Source organism: Pseudorca crassidens, chromosome 2 (assembly GCF_039906515.1).
Source record: "Pseudorca crassidens isolate mPseCra1 chromosome 2, mPseCra1.hap1, whole genome shotgun sequence".
Taxonomy (NCBI): Eukaryota; Metazoa; Chordata; class Mammalia; order Artiodactyla; family Delphinidae; genus Pseudorca; species Pseudorca crassidens.
Window position 1 is genome coordinate 185504684 of NC_090297.1, and position 15467 is coordinate 185520150.

Below are 15467 nucleotides of genomic sequence, written 5' to 3' on the forward strand. Positions count from 1 at the left end.
GAACTCTACTGCAGCACGACACCAACTTCTCCAGGAAATGTCTGTGCGCTAAGTGGAGACACGTAAAGCGGCCTGGAGCAGCACGTGCTAGGAGTTCAGTTAGGCTCATTCGCTGGCCCGCACACGCCAGCCTGTCAATACCTATGATTCAGATTTGTGCCTCAGCAGAATCCGCAATGATTTTACTGGTTTTAATCCTTTGGACTTAATCCTTTGCAAATAGCTGAGACCACACATGTTAAATCTTTGAATGCCAAGTGTCTTCTGTACTCTTTTATTATCATCATAGTCCTTGCATCAAGATACATAGCAATGATAGCAGGTTTCTTTTTAAAGCTTAGTATTAAATATTAAATATCTTTCCCCACTTTAATTTTACATTACTCTGCCAAGAAAACATTAAAACTCAAGTTATTTGAAGCCTGGACACACTTCCATGATTAGCCAGCTGTGTAAAAGTTGGTGGCTTTGCTCTTCCTGCTGTGTGAGCAAGTCCAGGCCCTAGAAAGATGGACGAGGTTGTAACTGTTTCTCAAAAGTGTGCTACAAAAACGGATGGCCTGTTATAAGCCAGGTTACAAAGTCAAGACAGGGGTGAGGGAGGGACAGTTTCTTCCAGAAACAGAATTTCTGAAGAGTCCCAGTCCATCATTTTTCCCCAGAACGGTTGGAGGAGGGGTAAACTCTCAACATGAGCTTCAAAGCCCCGTCTCTGTGAGGGGACAGTAGTCGCCTTACCGAGGGGCGTGCGGCCACGTCTGCCCATCCCCACTGCTCTCAGCGAGGGAATGGAGAGTTTATTGCCCGGTGAGTGTGAAGTGGGCTGAAGCTCTGTTGGTTCTGAATTCTCTAAGAGGTTTCTTCTAGAAACAAGACAACTCAGACTCTTCCTCTCACTTCAGCAAAGAAGTTATTTTAAAAGCACTTGGGAAGTTCCTGCTGTGCCCTTGCGAGGCGGCTCAGAGGAGGGAGTCGTCAGTACAGCCCCCTTCCAGGCCGTATCGGAACTCCTGAAGGTTGGAGACCCCGTAGAAGTGGACGAAGGCGGCTGCCACCACCAGGACGTGGAAGATCTGATGAGACTGGAACTGCAAGAACACAAGAGAGGGGCCTCAGGGTGACGGCACGGAAGGCTGGAGGCAGTGGAGAAGGCACTCGCCTCTCCTCGTTCCTCCCTAAAGTTTTTTACATCATAAAAGTGATAGATTTGTTGGAGAAAAAAAATTTTTAAGCCCTGTCAGGGATACGCCAAAATGTTACTATCGGTCACTCCCCTCCCCGCCATTCTCCCACCTACATGCATGGACATGCATGTAGGAACTCGTGTGCACCCCCAGACACTACCTGACCCATGTCTCTCACTGCCTCTGACTCCGAGCTCTACCTGTGGGCCGGTCTCACCACCACAGGCCCCACTGAAGTGTCGTTTCTTACCCATATGTCGAATTTTCCAGGGAAGAAGCGCTCAGGAATCCGCGCGGCATAAAGGCCGGCTCCGGTGATGTACATCACAGCCATGAGGAAGAACCAGCCCATCTGGCCCACCGTGGTGGCCTTGACAAAGCCCTCCGCGATTGTAAAGTGCATGGTGGGCACGACGCCGCTCAAGCCAAGCCCCAGGAACACCCCTGAACAAAGCAGACACAAGAGCGTCAGGCATGGAAACAGTACCGCTTGGAAGGCACTGCTGTCTCACTCTGATGAGCTATTTTCTGGTGAACAGTACATGTTTATTGGAAATTTAGCGCAAGATGGAGAACACTCAGCAGACACTTCTTTAACATTCAGAATGGGAAGAAGGCTGTGTAGATGCTGATATAGCTATTCCCTCCTAAGGAGCGCCAAGAACAAACGTCTCACATTCTTCACTATCCGTGAAGCAGCCGAGGCGACCATGTAGGTCAGAACTTCCTGATGGCTGCCTTGGGTACAGAACCGACATGGTGAGGCCTCAGGTAGTTTGCCAGCCAGGGAGGAGCAAGACAGGTTTCCCATTAAGGTCAGGACCCTGACCTCCTGAGGAGACAGAGAGACCCAGACTGGAAGTCATCAGTGGCCACTGGACACAAAGTAACTAAACGGACGGACAGAATGGGTGCCGGCTCAACACCACGGCCGTACACGCAACCGCAGGGCAGGGACTGCCTCTCCGTTTCTGCAGACGGCCTTGGTAAAGCATCAGTCTGGCACATGGTCGGCACTTGATGAATACTTAATTATTTTAAATGAAGGTTAAAACACAGCAGATGTTAAGTCTAAAGGGACCGAAGACTAGTGCTAATCGATGTGTTGCTGCGAGTAATAAAGCTTGAGTCTGGATGAGACAACAGGAAGATGTTTATGCTCACAGCCATCATGTTACTTGGTAACAGTGTTTATGCCCAAGGTATTTTACTTACCAAGCCAAGCCTTCCATTCCTTAGTAAAATAACTTTGGGTGGTTTAATTTTAGCCCCTTGGTTTGAGCTCAGCGACCCTCAGGTTACTAAAATGACTGCTTTGTACATTTTTTAACTTCCTCAAACCAAATATAAGAGCAGTCATTTCTATACTTGTAGCTCATTGACCAGGTTGGTAATTATCTGTCCTATTAACATTTTACTGAAATAGTATGAAACCTGGGGGAGAACTGAGCTTTGAAAATGCACGCTGTTTTGAAAGTTCTAAACACAGATCAGTTCTAAACACAGGTCAGTTCTAAACACAGGTCAGGGCCCAGGGTTGACCCCTTGGACTCAAGGTCCAAATACCTATGAGGTTTCCACTCTGTCTTCCGACCCACCTGCTCTTGTCTGCCGGTGCTTAGGAGTGGCAAACCGGTCCCACTGGGCCACAATGATGGCAGAGATGCCCAGGACACAGACGCTGGAGAGGTAGATGAGCCGTGGCTGCGGGGAGCAGTAGAAGGAGTAATAGAGCCAGGGCACGAAACTCCCCATGATGAGCAGGGCGATCCCTGAGTAGTCCAGCCTGAAAAAAGCCACAGAATGAGCGGAGCGGTGGGAGAAGTGAAGAGCTCCTAGGGCTTTCTGTTCTCCAGCGGCTCTCAGACGTGACCGCCCCCAGCCCCTCACTTCCCATACGATCTGCCCTATATCCTGAATCAAAACCCCATGAGGTCAAGCACTTCTATTTTGCAGTGGAAAAGTCTGAACTGTATCCCTTTCCCCTGGCTGTGAACAGCTACATCCCCCTCATGGATACTTAAATTCAGGAATTCCACCATATTCCAGCCAGTCTCCAGCTTCCACGCAGGAAGGGCTCTGAGTATTCCCCAGTTCGGAAAGGTTGAGTTCTAAAAACAAAACCCTTAAATTGGGAGTATTATTAAGGTGTACTGTTCTGTTTTAGTCGACTTCTTAAAGATAAAAATGTATTCTTGTTACTGGTGTTACTGAGAAAAACAAAATAACTCACCATCACCTCCAAAACCACCACCACCACCAACAAAAAAAGCAAACAAACAGAACTCCAGGCTCAGAACTGGGGAATAAGGAGAGCCTTAGAGGATGGACATCTGGGGCTTCCAGCAATAGGCGGGCAGCAAAGATAAGCTTCACTGGACCGGTGGGTCGGAGCTCCAGCAGGACGGAGCACAGAAACTTTGCCACGCCCTGAACGGCTTGGGCCACCAGGAAGGTAGGACAGGACTGGGTACTCGGTCTGAGAGAGCAGCCCACTGGTACTCCAAGTTTCACAAAGGGCAGCACTGCACAGGGAGAAAATATACCCACAACTGGGCTCCATCTGTTAAGGAGGCTGCAGTGAAACTTCTCATGAAGGACTTAAGAGAAAAGTTTCCTGATCCTCTTATACCAGCAAAACAGAAAGCCCTTCCTCTGGCACATCAGGGAATCTTTAGGAGTTGCTGGAGTTTCCAGGACGCTGCCAGGACCTGGATCACAAGGTGTCCCTACCGACGTTCTTCTCACTCACTTGGAAAAGGTCCGAGAGACCTTCTCTGAGTGACAATAGACGGTGTGAAAGAGCCAGGAGAAGCTGAGGCAGAGCACTGCGCCCAGGAAGAACATCCCGAACACCACCTTCTCCTGAAGGGGGGCCATGAAGTACATGTTTGGTCTCAGCATGGTCAGGATTCCCAGAAAGAGAAACAGCACAAAACCTACAGGACGGAGAGAAAAGAGGCCTGAGGAAAAAGGGAACGTGTGATGATTTAAGCCAGCATTAAAGCTACAGGCTGAGCTGTGGGCACCGCAGTCGACAACTTCCGGAGAAAACGGCACCCGTCACACAAACCCAGACAGAAAGAGCATCCTCTGAAATGCTGGCGTTTTGTTTCTACCGCGGGGACTGTGAAGTGGGAGGAGCTGCCTGCACCGGGGATGGTTCTGACCACAGAGGACGTCATCTCCTCCGCTTCTAGGCCCCCCCATCCCCGCCTTACAGACCAGCGACGGGCCCAGCAAGCTCACTGGTAGTTTAAAGGCACGATGCCAGCTGTCAAACTGTCACAACAACGTTGCTTTTCTTTCCCATGGACAAAGGCTGTACAAGTGCTGGCGTTTAAGGAGACAGAAAGTCCAATCCTCCACCCATACCACTCACCAAGCAGGTGGGTCCAGATGTTGCCGGTCTCCGTGTGGATGCGGAAGATGCTCTGGAAGCAGGCGCGGAAGGAGGGCATGGGCGGCCTGTGGCCGTGCAACAGGTAGTCGTTGTCCTGCAGCCAGTCGGGGAGCACATCGTATGGGATGACCCTCCAGCGCCCCTCCCAGACCTGCAACCACACACTCTCTGAGCGGGGCCCCGAGGACGCGAGCCGCCCCAAGGACAAGGGGTGAAGGAGAGCGTCAGGCTGGCTCCAGAGGGGCCCAGGGAACGGTGGGGCCAGCCTGAGGCCAGAGAAGCCAAGACACAGCACGAGCGAGGTCGCCCCAGGACCGACGACTTGTGAATGGCTTTGTTCTGCGTCATGATAGTTCACCTGGATACGCTTAGGTAAGTAGATAAGTGTTTCTCAGTCTTTAAAGAGAATATGGCAGGACCTCCCTTCAGCTACTTGAGTTTTAAAATTCAGTAGATGTAGTGAATGAAAACAAGGAAATAGAAATTATATATATGGTTTTAAAAATATACATTTACCCCTCTGCCCTCTGCCCCCGGAGACTCTGTGGCCGCCTGTCCATCCTTTCCCCCCTTTAGATACTACGTTCTCACTGGGTTGAGCCTATGACTTTTCAAAGCAGGGCCTCTTAACCTGGGACGTATGGACAATGGACTGTGTTGGAAATTTGGATGGAAAAAAATTTTTATTTTCAATCACTTCTAACTAAATTTAACATTTCCCCCAGTTGTAAGTGTGAGCAAGTCTAGTATTAGAATTTGTGACCCTGTCACCAATAGAAATCACAGATATTTTCATACACTAGTTTTGCAGATATCAAAATATTATTTCTACTGATTACCACTTAGAAATGATAAATTCTAATAAAATACATTATAGCTTGTCATGCATAGCTAACGTATTAATAAAGGTGCCGTGTTACTATATCACATTCTAACATTTTGATGACTGCCAAAGGGACTAATAGCAAAAACAGGTAAGAACTCCTGTTTTAGAATATATTCTGAGCAACGCCAACACAGTAGGCAGTAAAAATTTAGCCAGATTCCCCTTGATTTACTTCACCGTAAAGGAAAGCAAGCCCACGCACAGGAGCGAAAGCTCTTCCCCCCAGGGCGTGCCCGCCAGGTGCGGGGAGCCCAGGTGAGCCTGCCCTCCCCGTTCCAGGACAGGACCTTGTACACAAACTCCTCCATCTTCTCCATGGCATGGTGGGCTTGCAGGGGCAGCGTCAGCACCCGCACCTCCTCCTCCTCTTCCTGAGGCACTGCGCGTGCCCGCTCTTCTTCGGCCTGCAGGAAGGAAGGAAACACACACACACCCCAGGAGTTCCCTAGTCCAGAGTGAGCGATCCAGAGAAACCCCAACTCACTGCTCTCTGCCCAGCGTCTCTCCCACACACTGGCCTTGTGGCCTTTTCTCCTACGGCATGACAGTGCACGAGTTTACAACTCCGTAAATGCTGGAGCGAAAGCCCAACGCAGCACATGGGGGACAGACGGATGGAGACTGGCACCCGAGGCACATGGGACTAGCGCACCAGGCCTACATGCTCTGCAAGTCCCAAAAGCCCACCCTTATCGCTAACACAGCGGTTCTGAACTTGCCCCATTTTCCCGAATATTTCTCTCTTCCAGATCACTGAATGCTCAAAAGAATGAAAAAGACGGAGTTTCAGAGATTCCCCTAACAATTTAAATCTGTGCAGTTCTCTGTTCACTGGCTCTGGGGGTGCCACGGCGACTGAAACTCTGCATCCACAGCAGCTCCCAGGAGGAGCAGGGCCTCAGAACTGGTTCCGGAAAGAAGCTGCAGGCCCTCCTGAGCTGCACAGAAGCCTGACACACAGCGTGCAGTCCGACAGCCCTCGCCTCCCAAGGAGAGGCTCCGGGCCGTGTGCGGACAGCAGCTCCTCCTCCCGGCTGTTCTTTCCCCTGTGATGCTTCCTCTTAGATTTCGCGACACAGACTGATGCAGACCCGTCTCCCCCTCCGTAACGGAGTCCTTGGTTTCACTCAGGGTGGCAATGCTACTGCAACTTTGCTCAGGCAAAATGAAAAGACCACACCGATGTGCATGAAGCGCTGCCAGGTGCTTTCAGGAAGGGTGGGCCCTGCTCCCCCAGCCCCGCCCCTCGGTGACACAGTAAGAATGAGATGGAAGAGCAGGACAGGTGCCTCCCGGGTGCAGCGTCCATACCAGCCTGTGGCGGCTACTTCCAAGACTCTCTCTCTATGAGAGAGACTTCCACCTTGTCAAAGCTACACGTTGGCTTTTTTTAAACATCTTTATTGGAGTATAACTGCTTTACACTGTTGTGTTAGCTTCTGCTGTATAACAAAGTGAATCAGCTATACATATATATACATCCCCATATCTCCTCCCTCTTGCATCTCCCTCCCACCCTCCCTATCCCACCTCTTTAGGTGGTCACAAAGCACCGAGCTCATCTCCCTGTGCTATGCGGCTGCTTCCCACTAGCTATCTGTTTTACATTTGGTAGTGTATATATGTCCATGCCACTCTCTCACTTCGTCCCAGCTTCCCCTTCCCCCTCTCCGTGTCCTCAAGTCCATTCTCTACGTCTGCGTCTTTATTCCTGTCCTGCCCCTAGGTTCTTCAGAACCATTTTTTTTAGGTTCTATATATATGTGTTAGCATACAGTATTTGTTTTTCTCTTTCTGGCTTACTTCACTCGCTACAGGGGTTTTTGTTTGTTCATTATACGAAGCCTAATCTTGCCTGACTGCTTCCTTGCTTCAACCACAGACAGGCACTGGCCACTTGCAGGATTTCAGGTCTTGTGCTAAGCACTGGGGTATAAGCAACCGCTTAGTGGGAAAAACAGATAAAAAGAGCTACACTACAGCGTGATGAGGACTGGGGTAGGGAGAGTCCCTTTGGGAGACCAACAGGGGAGAGGCGGGCCCTGGGGGGACAACTTACTTTGGTTGGGCTGGCGACGCCCCGCTTGCCCTGCTCCTCTAGCAGGGGGCCCAGCTCAGCCAGCTCCACTGTGTCCGCCTCCCTGTTCCCGGCAGGAGCCCCACTGCCCTGGGCCACCACAGGTCCTTTGTGAGAAGACATCTGGCTGGTACCTCAATGCTCTGCGGCTTCAGCTTGGGGAAAGGGTGGGGGTCTCTCGGCCCCAGGGGGCAGAGAGTTCCTTGTGATGGAAGACACTGAAAGCAAACACAAACACCAAACACAATACACAGGGACTAAGACACAGCCCCTGGACTCACAGCCCCTCCAGTCCTAGAGGCCAGTTAAGTGCTTTTGTTCTCCTCTTAACTATCACCCTTTACTTGGAACCTCACTAATCTTAAAGATAAGGCTGAAAACCTAGTTGCTTGCCTCCAAAGGATTTGTTTTTTGCACCAAACGGTCACCACAGAAGAGCAGCTACCCACCCGCAAGTCCCTCCCACGCGCTGCACGGAGCGGAGTTTAGCCCACCAGCCCCAGAGCTAGTCTGCCCTGCAAAGTCCTGGCCCTGAGACTCAGGAGGCAGACTGAGGAGGCCGACACCTGCTGTGACCGCTGCGAGGCCCCCGGCTTAGACGTGAGCTAACTGCCGACTGAACTCGGTGGGCCTTACCTACAAATGCTGACACGTGTGCCTCGCACACAAAAGGAACTCGGCTGTGGGCTAGGTGCCCAGTGGTTAGTTTCTCTGCCAGGTCTACTACTTCTCTTATAGGATCACAGCCCGGGTTCGACACCTGGACAGCAAGCTTTCCACACAGCCGCCCCTCACAGCGGCAATAACTTGCCTGGATGCGGGAGGCTGAAGGCAGGAGGCAGCCCAGCCTTGCCCTCTGCCACCAAACAACCGGCTCAGCGAGTTGTCCCAGTAGCCATAGCTGATGACCTACGCCCCATTCAGACGAGTTTTTCAGAGACCTGAGACAGGCACATAGATCCTGTAAGGAAGTAGTCTTTAATCAGGTCCCAGGGAGATGAAGGCGTATGGAAAGGAGGGGAAAAGTGCCCCAAGATTTCCAGCCCCGCAACAAAGGCGTTTCCTGCTCGCAGCAGGAGGAGCCAGAATATCCACATTTTCTTGTACTGGGGTCACCTGAGCCCCGAAAAGCACAGGGCAGTGCAAAGAGAGCCAGGCAACACCTGCACTCGGGGCGAGCTGCATGACGGGGAGGAAACGGAAGCTCGGGCAACCCACACCTTTCCTATGGGCAGTCAGCACAGCCCTGCGCACCGTGTCCTTCCCCGGTGGCTGTTCACAGACATCCACCTTTGGCATCTTGTACCAGTTCTTTGTTTACCCAACAGTGATCTCAATTCCTTCTCAGGGATTATCATGCGATATATGCAGTCAGGTGAGGGCAATCCTCAAGTTTGAAAACAGTCATGCTACGCTCAACACACCAAGCACAGCTGAAAGCTACTGGCAGAGCTGGTTCAAGAGAACAGACGCCCATAACTCAGTGCACGCAGACCTGTCTTCGGTGTCAACACACAGGCAGTTCCTCTTCCTCCAAATGTGCAAGACTCTGACAAGAGAGACGCCAGCCCATAGTCATAGCCAACAACTGAGCCCAAGGAGAACAGGAAATTGGAGGCCTCTGAAACCTCAAGAGATAGGCAACCCACGTAAGCAGAAACATTGGGAAATCTTTCTCAATAAGCTGACCACAAAACATATTTCCTCAAAGTGAAGTACTACTGAATAAACAGCTTAAATAAGAAATAATTTATACTGGGGCAAAAACATAAATAGCTTTGGGCATCTTGGAGAAGTCTGAAAAGGGGAATATACTCAGCTATTCTAGAATACTGCTGCCAGTATTTGAGGGGTGGCCATTAAGGCTTAAGCCAGATATATAGATACAGATATTCTCGGGTTCTGGGATACAACACTACGTGGATCACAAATTTATACATATCCCTGATTTTGGTCAGAACACGTATTTCAAAATGAATGAATGAATGAATGAGGCAGCATTCCAGGCAAGAAGCATACGACCTATTAGCTTCTGTTGCTAGCTAAGGGTTTATGGACTTGTGCTTGTAGGGCTTCCTCCTGTCCCTCTCCCCAGAGTAAGCCAACACATTCACTGAATACTTAACAAATGTATTTAGGGCCAGCACCCTAAGGCACTTTAAGGTACTGTGCAAAATACAAAGTTGAACAAGTTAAGTCATTGTCTTGGAAGAGCCTGTAATCAGATGGCATAAGGTAATCTGTGATATGTACAAAACCAGTGATACAACTGCACTGCTCCAGGAGGGCAGTGGACGGAGAACCCCTAAACTAGGATGGCCACACACTAAGTTCAGTTACTTTGAGTGCTGTCATGTCACCACAGTGAGCAAAGTCCACTGTCCAGCTGGGTCTTCTAAACTGTAACAACACAGGGACAGGAAAGGGAGAGAGAGGGGTCGGAGGTGTGGCAAGAAAGAAAAGCCAATGATGAATGCTAGGACCTGAAAATATCACTTGACAGAGTGGGCCACTCACAAACAGCTGGGAATTACTGCAAGCAAGCGTTTCAGTTTCTACTATATACCACCAGCCTCCGCCCCTAAAGTGTTAAGACTGACTCTGGGAACCTCAGGAGAGCGGAAGGTACTTCAGCTTTCTACTAGCTTTCCTATCCTTACCTATTTTAGAGGAAACACATTTTCCCTCAAACTCGCCACACCCAATATAGCAATTATAATTGGGCCAGACTGCACTGAGTGCATTTTTGATGGGATTTCTTCAACTCACGCTGATAAATCTTTACCACTAAGCTTTCCAGCTGGATAACCCTATGACACTAGAGAATAAAGCTGTGGAGGCGGGGAGGCGCTTGTGCTCCTATAACTAAGATCATCTGGTGCCAAACTAGGGAAAGGACTGATTCTTAACTGCCAGCATTTACTGGTGAGTTTATTTAGCTCACACTTTTGGAGACATTTATTTTGTGAACCAGTTCCCAAGTTTTCCAGGCTACAGCACACTCCTTCCCTGGAGTCAAAGGCACAAAACTTCTTCTAGGAGTTTTTAATCTGGGGTCTCTGGGCGCTCAGAGGTTCCATGGGTAAGCTCCATCTTAGGCCTACATGACTCACATTGTTCTAAAGCAAGGCTAGCCTAGCAGTAAAGACAAAGAACACAGCCATCTTCTCCTCTATCTGCTCTCTTTCTTAGGGAAGGTGCTTTCATAGCACTGCTGGGGGGTAAATGAGTCAAGGCAAAGACTTATGTTTGAAAACTATCAAATTGCAGTAAGGGAGCCTCAGCTTTCCTATTTGATCACAGTGTCACTGACTTAGAGTCTGCAGCGAAAAATCACAACGTAGCTTTCTTTGTAGCTCTTCTCCAGATAAAGCTATCCCAACAGAAGGGGTCTGTTTTTTTTGATCCCAGAGACAGGTAAGCTTTTCAAATGCCATGATAAAAAGAAAAAAAGTAAAGTATACAGGAATATGAAGGCGTTTCGTACCAGTCCTTGTTTTTAATACCTGGCTTTTAAGTAAATTACACATATATGGCCACTATAGTTACACATTATAGTGATAACTTTATACTGTGAAAGCCCCGATGAAACAAAAGCAAACTAGGTGCACGTCTAAAAGCCAATCACTTGGAATCAGTTTGCCTAGAGGGCACTTTCAAGGATCTCTTCAATCCAAGATAGCTAAAACTTTATGAACATTAATCACGTCCCCAACATTTCTGAGCGGGAAAAGGGAATCAACTTTGAGTTCAGTGAGAGGAACAAAGTCCAGTGGGTGCCATGAGGGACAAATGGAAATTAAGGACAAAATGTAACAACTTTGATGAGTACCAGCACCAGAAAATACCCCACTAGTATTAATAAAGCTTCTGGATTTAAAGATGACTGTTTAGTTCACCAGCATGATCACAAGTAGATGGGACAGGAGACTGTAGCAAGCGTGTTAAAGACTTTCCGTGTGGCTTTATAGTAAAGGAGTCAAGGAGATTTCTTAGGGAAAAATAGAGAAAAACCTTTCGGGCCGAGAACGAAGTTCAAATGTCTTTTATCCATCTGCGAATACTATTGATTATACACAACACACGTGGCACTGTCCGGCTACAGAGAAGGCAAAGAGACCAGTGAGTGGCTTCGCATGGCTGCTGGCCTCTATTTTAAGAGGAGGCAGTAACTTCTGTTTTCTACTAAAACCACTACAAGGCTAAATGCCATAAAGTGCTGGAGGAATTCAGAAGAAAAGCTCAAGTTTAGTTGGAATAATCAGGAAAGGTATGGTGGAAGATTTTAAGAAAGGATCTTGATAAGTAAAGATGCGATCCAGGCATTCCAGAAGGGTAGTGCTATGAACCTAGGCAGGCTTGAAAGAACAAAGTCCCCAGGGCAGTGAATAATCCACCTTCCATAAGGAAGTCTTGGAAAGGTAAAATGAGGCCAGACTTAAGAAACTGGAGACAGCCTAAAAGCCCACCTACGGTGGTGCACTTTATCCATTAGCAATGGGGAGCCTACCGGGTTAAGGCTGCGCCCTTGTCTGAGTTTCCTTCCTAGTTGCAGGCAAAGTGTTTGCTTACAATTTCTGTTTATCCCCTGGGGATCATGTAATTTCTTGGCCACTGGGCATGGAATGCTTTCAGATTCTACTCAGAAGTTAGGTATAGTTTTGTGGAGGTCTAACCCTAAGACGTTGCTCACAGGGAACAAGATTGATTCCCCAAGTATCAACCACTATAAGGTAACACAGAAGTTACTCCTGGGATAAAGAAACTTAGTGGCTGCAAATTGGGAACTATTACCCTGACGCTGCAACCTGTCTGACACCACCCTGCCTAAGTTCCTAGTACTGTATGGATGCTGAAAAACCTAAGGAACAACAGTTGCTCCATCAACGGTGCCGCAACCCCTATTAAGAGAGAAAAGCCGGAGACAGATCCCAAGATCACTTCGTTTCAGAAAAGAACCAGCCATTATAGCGTTCGCTTGAGTTAAGTCAGTGGCCTATATAGTCCCTGCTGTGTTTTCTAGCCTTTCTTCTACATACTGGGGGGAAACTGGTTAATCCAGCTAAGTACTTAGTAAGCCTCCTGTTGCTCCTCTGACACCTGAAACTATGTAAATGAAATTCGCCTTGTCAGTTTCCCTTTCGCCAATGTAGCACCAGAAACCGAGGAGAAACATACCTATTTTCTTCAAACTCGAAGGCTTGACCAAAAATCTCAAACATAGGATGGCATCAATGAGAGATTTCTGAGGGAATGAAATTCCGTTTTTCCCTAACGTACTTTAGGTTTTGCTCACATTGCAGCTTTTGGGACTACCTTAAACAAAGGCAAATTGTCCACCAACATCCCCTTCCCCCCATCAAGGTGGGCGCACACTCACGGTCTAGGAACCTTGGAGCTCCTCAGGCCACCACAGGCGGGTACTCCCAGCCGAGAGGCGGTTCCGCGACCCAGGCCTGCAGCCCCTCCGCGCTGGCCTCGCGCGGCGTTGGGACCAGGCTCAGCTCCGGCCTGGCGGGCCCGAGTCGGAGCCCAAATCCGGACGTCTCACCCCGACGACTGGGAGGCACGGCAGCCACCGCGGCTGTTGGCAGCGGGGGACGCGGCGCGCACGGGAGGGACCACGAACGTGGACACCCGACGCGGAGTGGCCGGAGGCGCGGCCGGCTTCGGGCGGGGGTCTCGGGGCCCTCGGAGCCCTCGGGACGCCCGGGCAGGCCGGCTCCACGGCTGCCGCCTCAGGCCCACGCCGAGGCTCCCGGGGGTCCTCGCGCTCCGGTCGACCCCCGCCCTCCCACCCGCTCGCCGCGGAGCCCCGGGAAACTTACGGCGGGCGGCGGGCTCTGCTCGGGGCCGCGGACCCCGCGCTACATCCCGCGGCGCTAGACACGGCCTGTGGCCGAGCGGCCCGAATCTTCTCCGCCCTCCCCGCGCCGGAAGGGGCGCGCAACCGCACGGCGTCACCTCCGCGGGAGCGTCACGTCCTCACGGGCGCTCCGCCCCCTTGGCCTCAGCGAGGCCCAGTCACAGGCCGGCTTCTCAGCCCCGCCCCGAGCGGGACCCGCCCCTCCATCTAGCCCCACTCCCTCCAGCCCGACAATCTTTCCTCAGTCCCAATCACAAGCCCGCTCCCTCGGCCCCGCCTCCCCATCGCGGGTCCCCGCCCCTCCTGACGGCCCCCGCCCCCTCCGCGGCTCGGCGGTGCCTCAAGTCCTAATCGCAGGTCCTCTCCCCTCGGCCCCGCCTCCTGCGCCCGGGCCCCGCCCCCTCGCTCTGCTCCAATCGTAAAACCCCCTCTCAAGGCCTTGCGGGGACCACGCCCCCAAGTTGCAAACTAGGGCGCGTGATGGGGATGGAATTTCAGGGAATTAGACCGAACCCTGCGAAGGAATGCCGAATTTCCTACCCTGCACCTTGTCCTCTAGGCTGGGCACTTCTTAATCTCTCTTTTTCAACCTCATGGCTCCTCCCTCCCTTCCGTAAATATTTACTGAGCGCCAGTCGTGTGCGAGGCACGAGGCAGGCAGGCTCCTGGTTAGAAACAGCGCGGCGGCGCTGACTGGTCTTCCTCGGGGACTCCCTGCTCCGCCCCGGGCTCCCGCTGCGGCCAGAGGGCGACCGCGGGGTGCTGCAGCCCTCGCCTGGGCGACTGACACTTCTCACTTCTCCCAAGGCTGGTACGTGACCAGTCTATTCTAGATGCAGAGAGAAGGTACTTTAGTATGATCCTGTATGGATGCTTCAGGGCAGTGGGATTAATTCTGGTGCTGGTTAAAAGCGTAGCAGGCTCTGGAGTCACATAGACCCAGGCTTCTGTCCCTGGCCAGGCTCTCACCTTGAGCACGTTACCGAACGCTCCACATCACAATTACCTCGTCTGAAAAACAGGAATAAAATAGTGCTGTTTCACGGGCTCTTTGTCAGGATTGAGATAATTTATGCAGGCTCTTAGTTTGATGCTTGGCAAATCGTAAATGCTTCACAAACCTTAGCTATTATGTGCTGCCCGCTGTATAAAACCCTCAGAAACGTGTGCTGTCCACAGGACTGAGTGTGTTTCTCAGCATGGCGTTACCAGGCTCTTACCTGCTCCCAGGCCTCGTCTTCCTCCACTTTCCCTCTGGCATTTGGGCCTCAATGAACTTGCCTGGTTCTCCAAATGTGAACTTCTCTTCTGCTCCTCAGGCTTTTGCACATGCTGGTCTTTCTGTTGGATTGCTCATGCCCCCATTCTCTGCCAAAGGATCCAAGCAACTTACAATTCCCAGTTCTAGGTTTGGCTTTGGATTGAGACAATCCTAGCTTCATATTCAGGCTCTGCCAGCCACTGACCAGCTGTATGACCTTCTGCATATCCTTAATCTCAGACTCACAGGATTATAATAAGGATTCAATTACACAATGATCATTTAGCACAGCGCCTGCTACGAGGCTGTTAACTAAAAAACTTTTTTTCTTCTCTTCCTCCTTCTCAGAATCTTTTCCAAACCCTTCCCATCTGCACCTTGTATTAACCACACTGTGTTGTAATTATTTATCGCTGTCTTACTCTAGACGATGAGTTGTTTGGGGTCTAAGAACAGTCTTGGTCATGGTTGAATCCTCAGGACCTAGCACAGTGCTTGGCATGTGGCAGGTCCTTAATGTTTGTATATTGAGTGGATAAGGCAGGAACCCGTGCGAGACAAGGAATGAGCTTCTGTGTGGGAAATTCTCTTTGCTGGGCTGCTTCACTGTGTGAGCCCAACAACCCTAGGCAAGATTTTCCTTTTTGGAGGTGAGGTAGCCGAGTGTGTCTCACAGAGCCCAGTACACACACACACCAGCTGATCAAGACATGTCTGATGGAATACCAGTAACACAATTTAGTGATGGTTCTACCCTGGGGAGCGTCCATAAGCCTTTCTTCCAGGGGCC

At 50.5% G+C, this 15467-nt stretch overlaps 1 protein-coding gene across 3 annotated transcripts; it reads right to left on the bottom strand.

Annotated features, from left to right (window-relative positions):
* Nucleotides 1-243: 243 nt before the first annotated feature.
* Nucleotides 244-13534, bottom strand: ADIPOR1 (adiponectin receptor 1). Of its 3 annotated transcripts, XM_067729964.1 has the most exons (9): nt 13379-13510; nt 8362-8511; nt 7533-7768; nt 5761-5877; nt 4567-4738; nt 3937-4123; nt 2783-2970; nt 1435-1628; nt 244-1088 (listed from the first exon to the last, which is right to left on the bottom strand). In XM_067729964.1, the coding sequence occupies exons 3-9, from the start codon at nt 7671-7673 to the stop codon at nt 960-962; spliced, it is 1128 nt and encodes a 375-aa protein (XP_067586065.1). In that variant the 5' UTR covers nt 7674-7768; nt 8362-8511; nt 13379-13510; the 3' UTR covers nt 244-959. The 3 variants fall into 3 exon arrangements, with proteins under 3 accessions (XP_067586065.1, XP_067586063.1, XP_067586066.1); XM_067729962.1 differs by lacking the exon at nt 8362-8511 and having other exon boundaries at nt 13379-13534; XM_067729965.1 differs by lacking the exons at nt 8362-8511; nt 13379-13510 and adding an exon at nt 12931-13316.
* Between the last annotated feature and the right edge of the window lie 1933 nt (nt 13535-15467).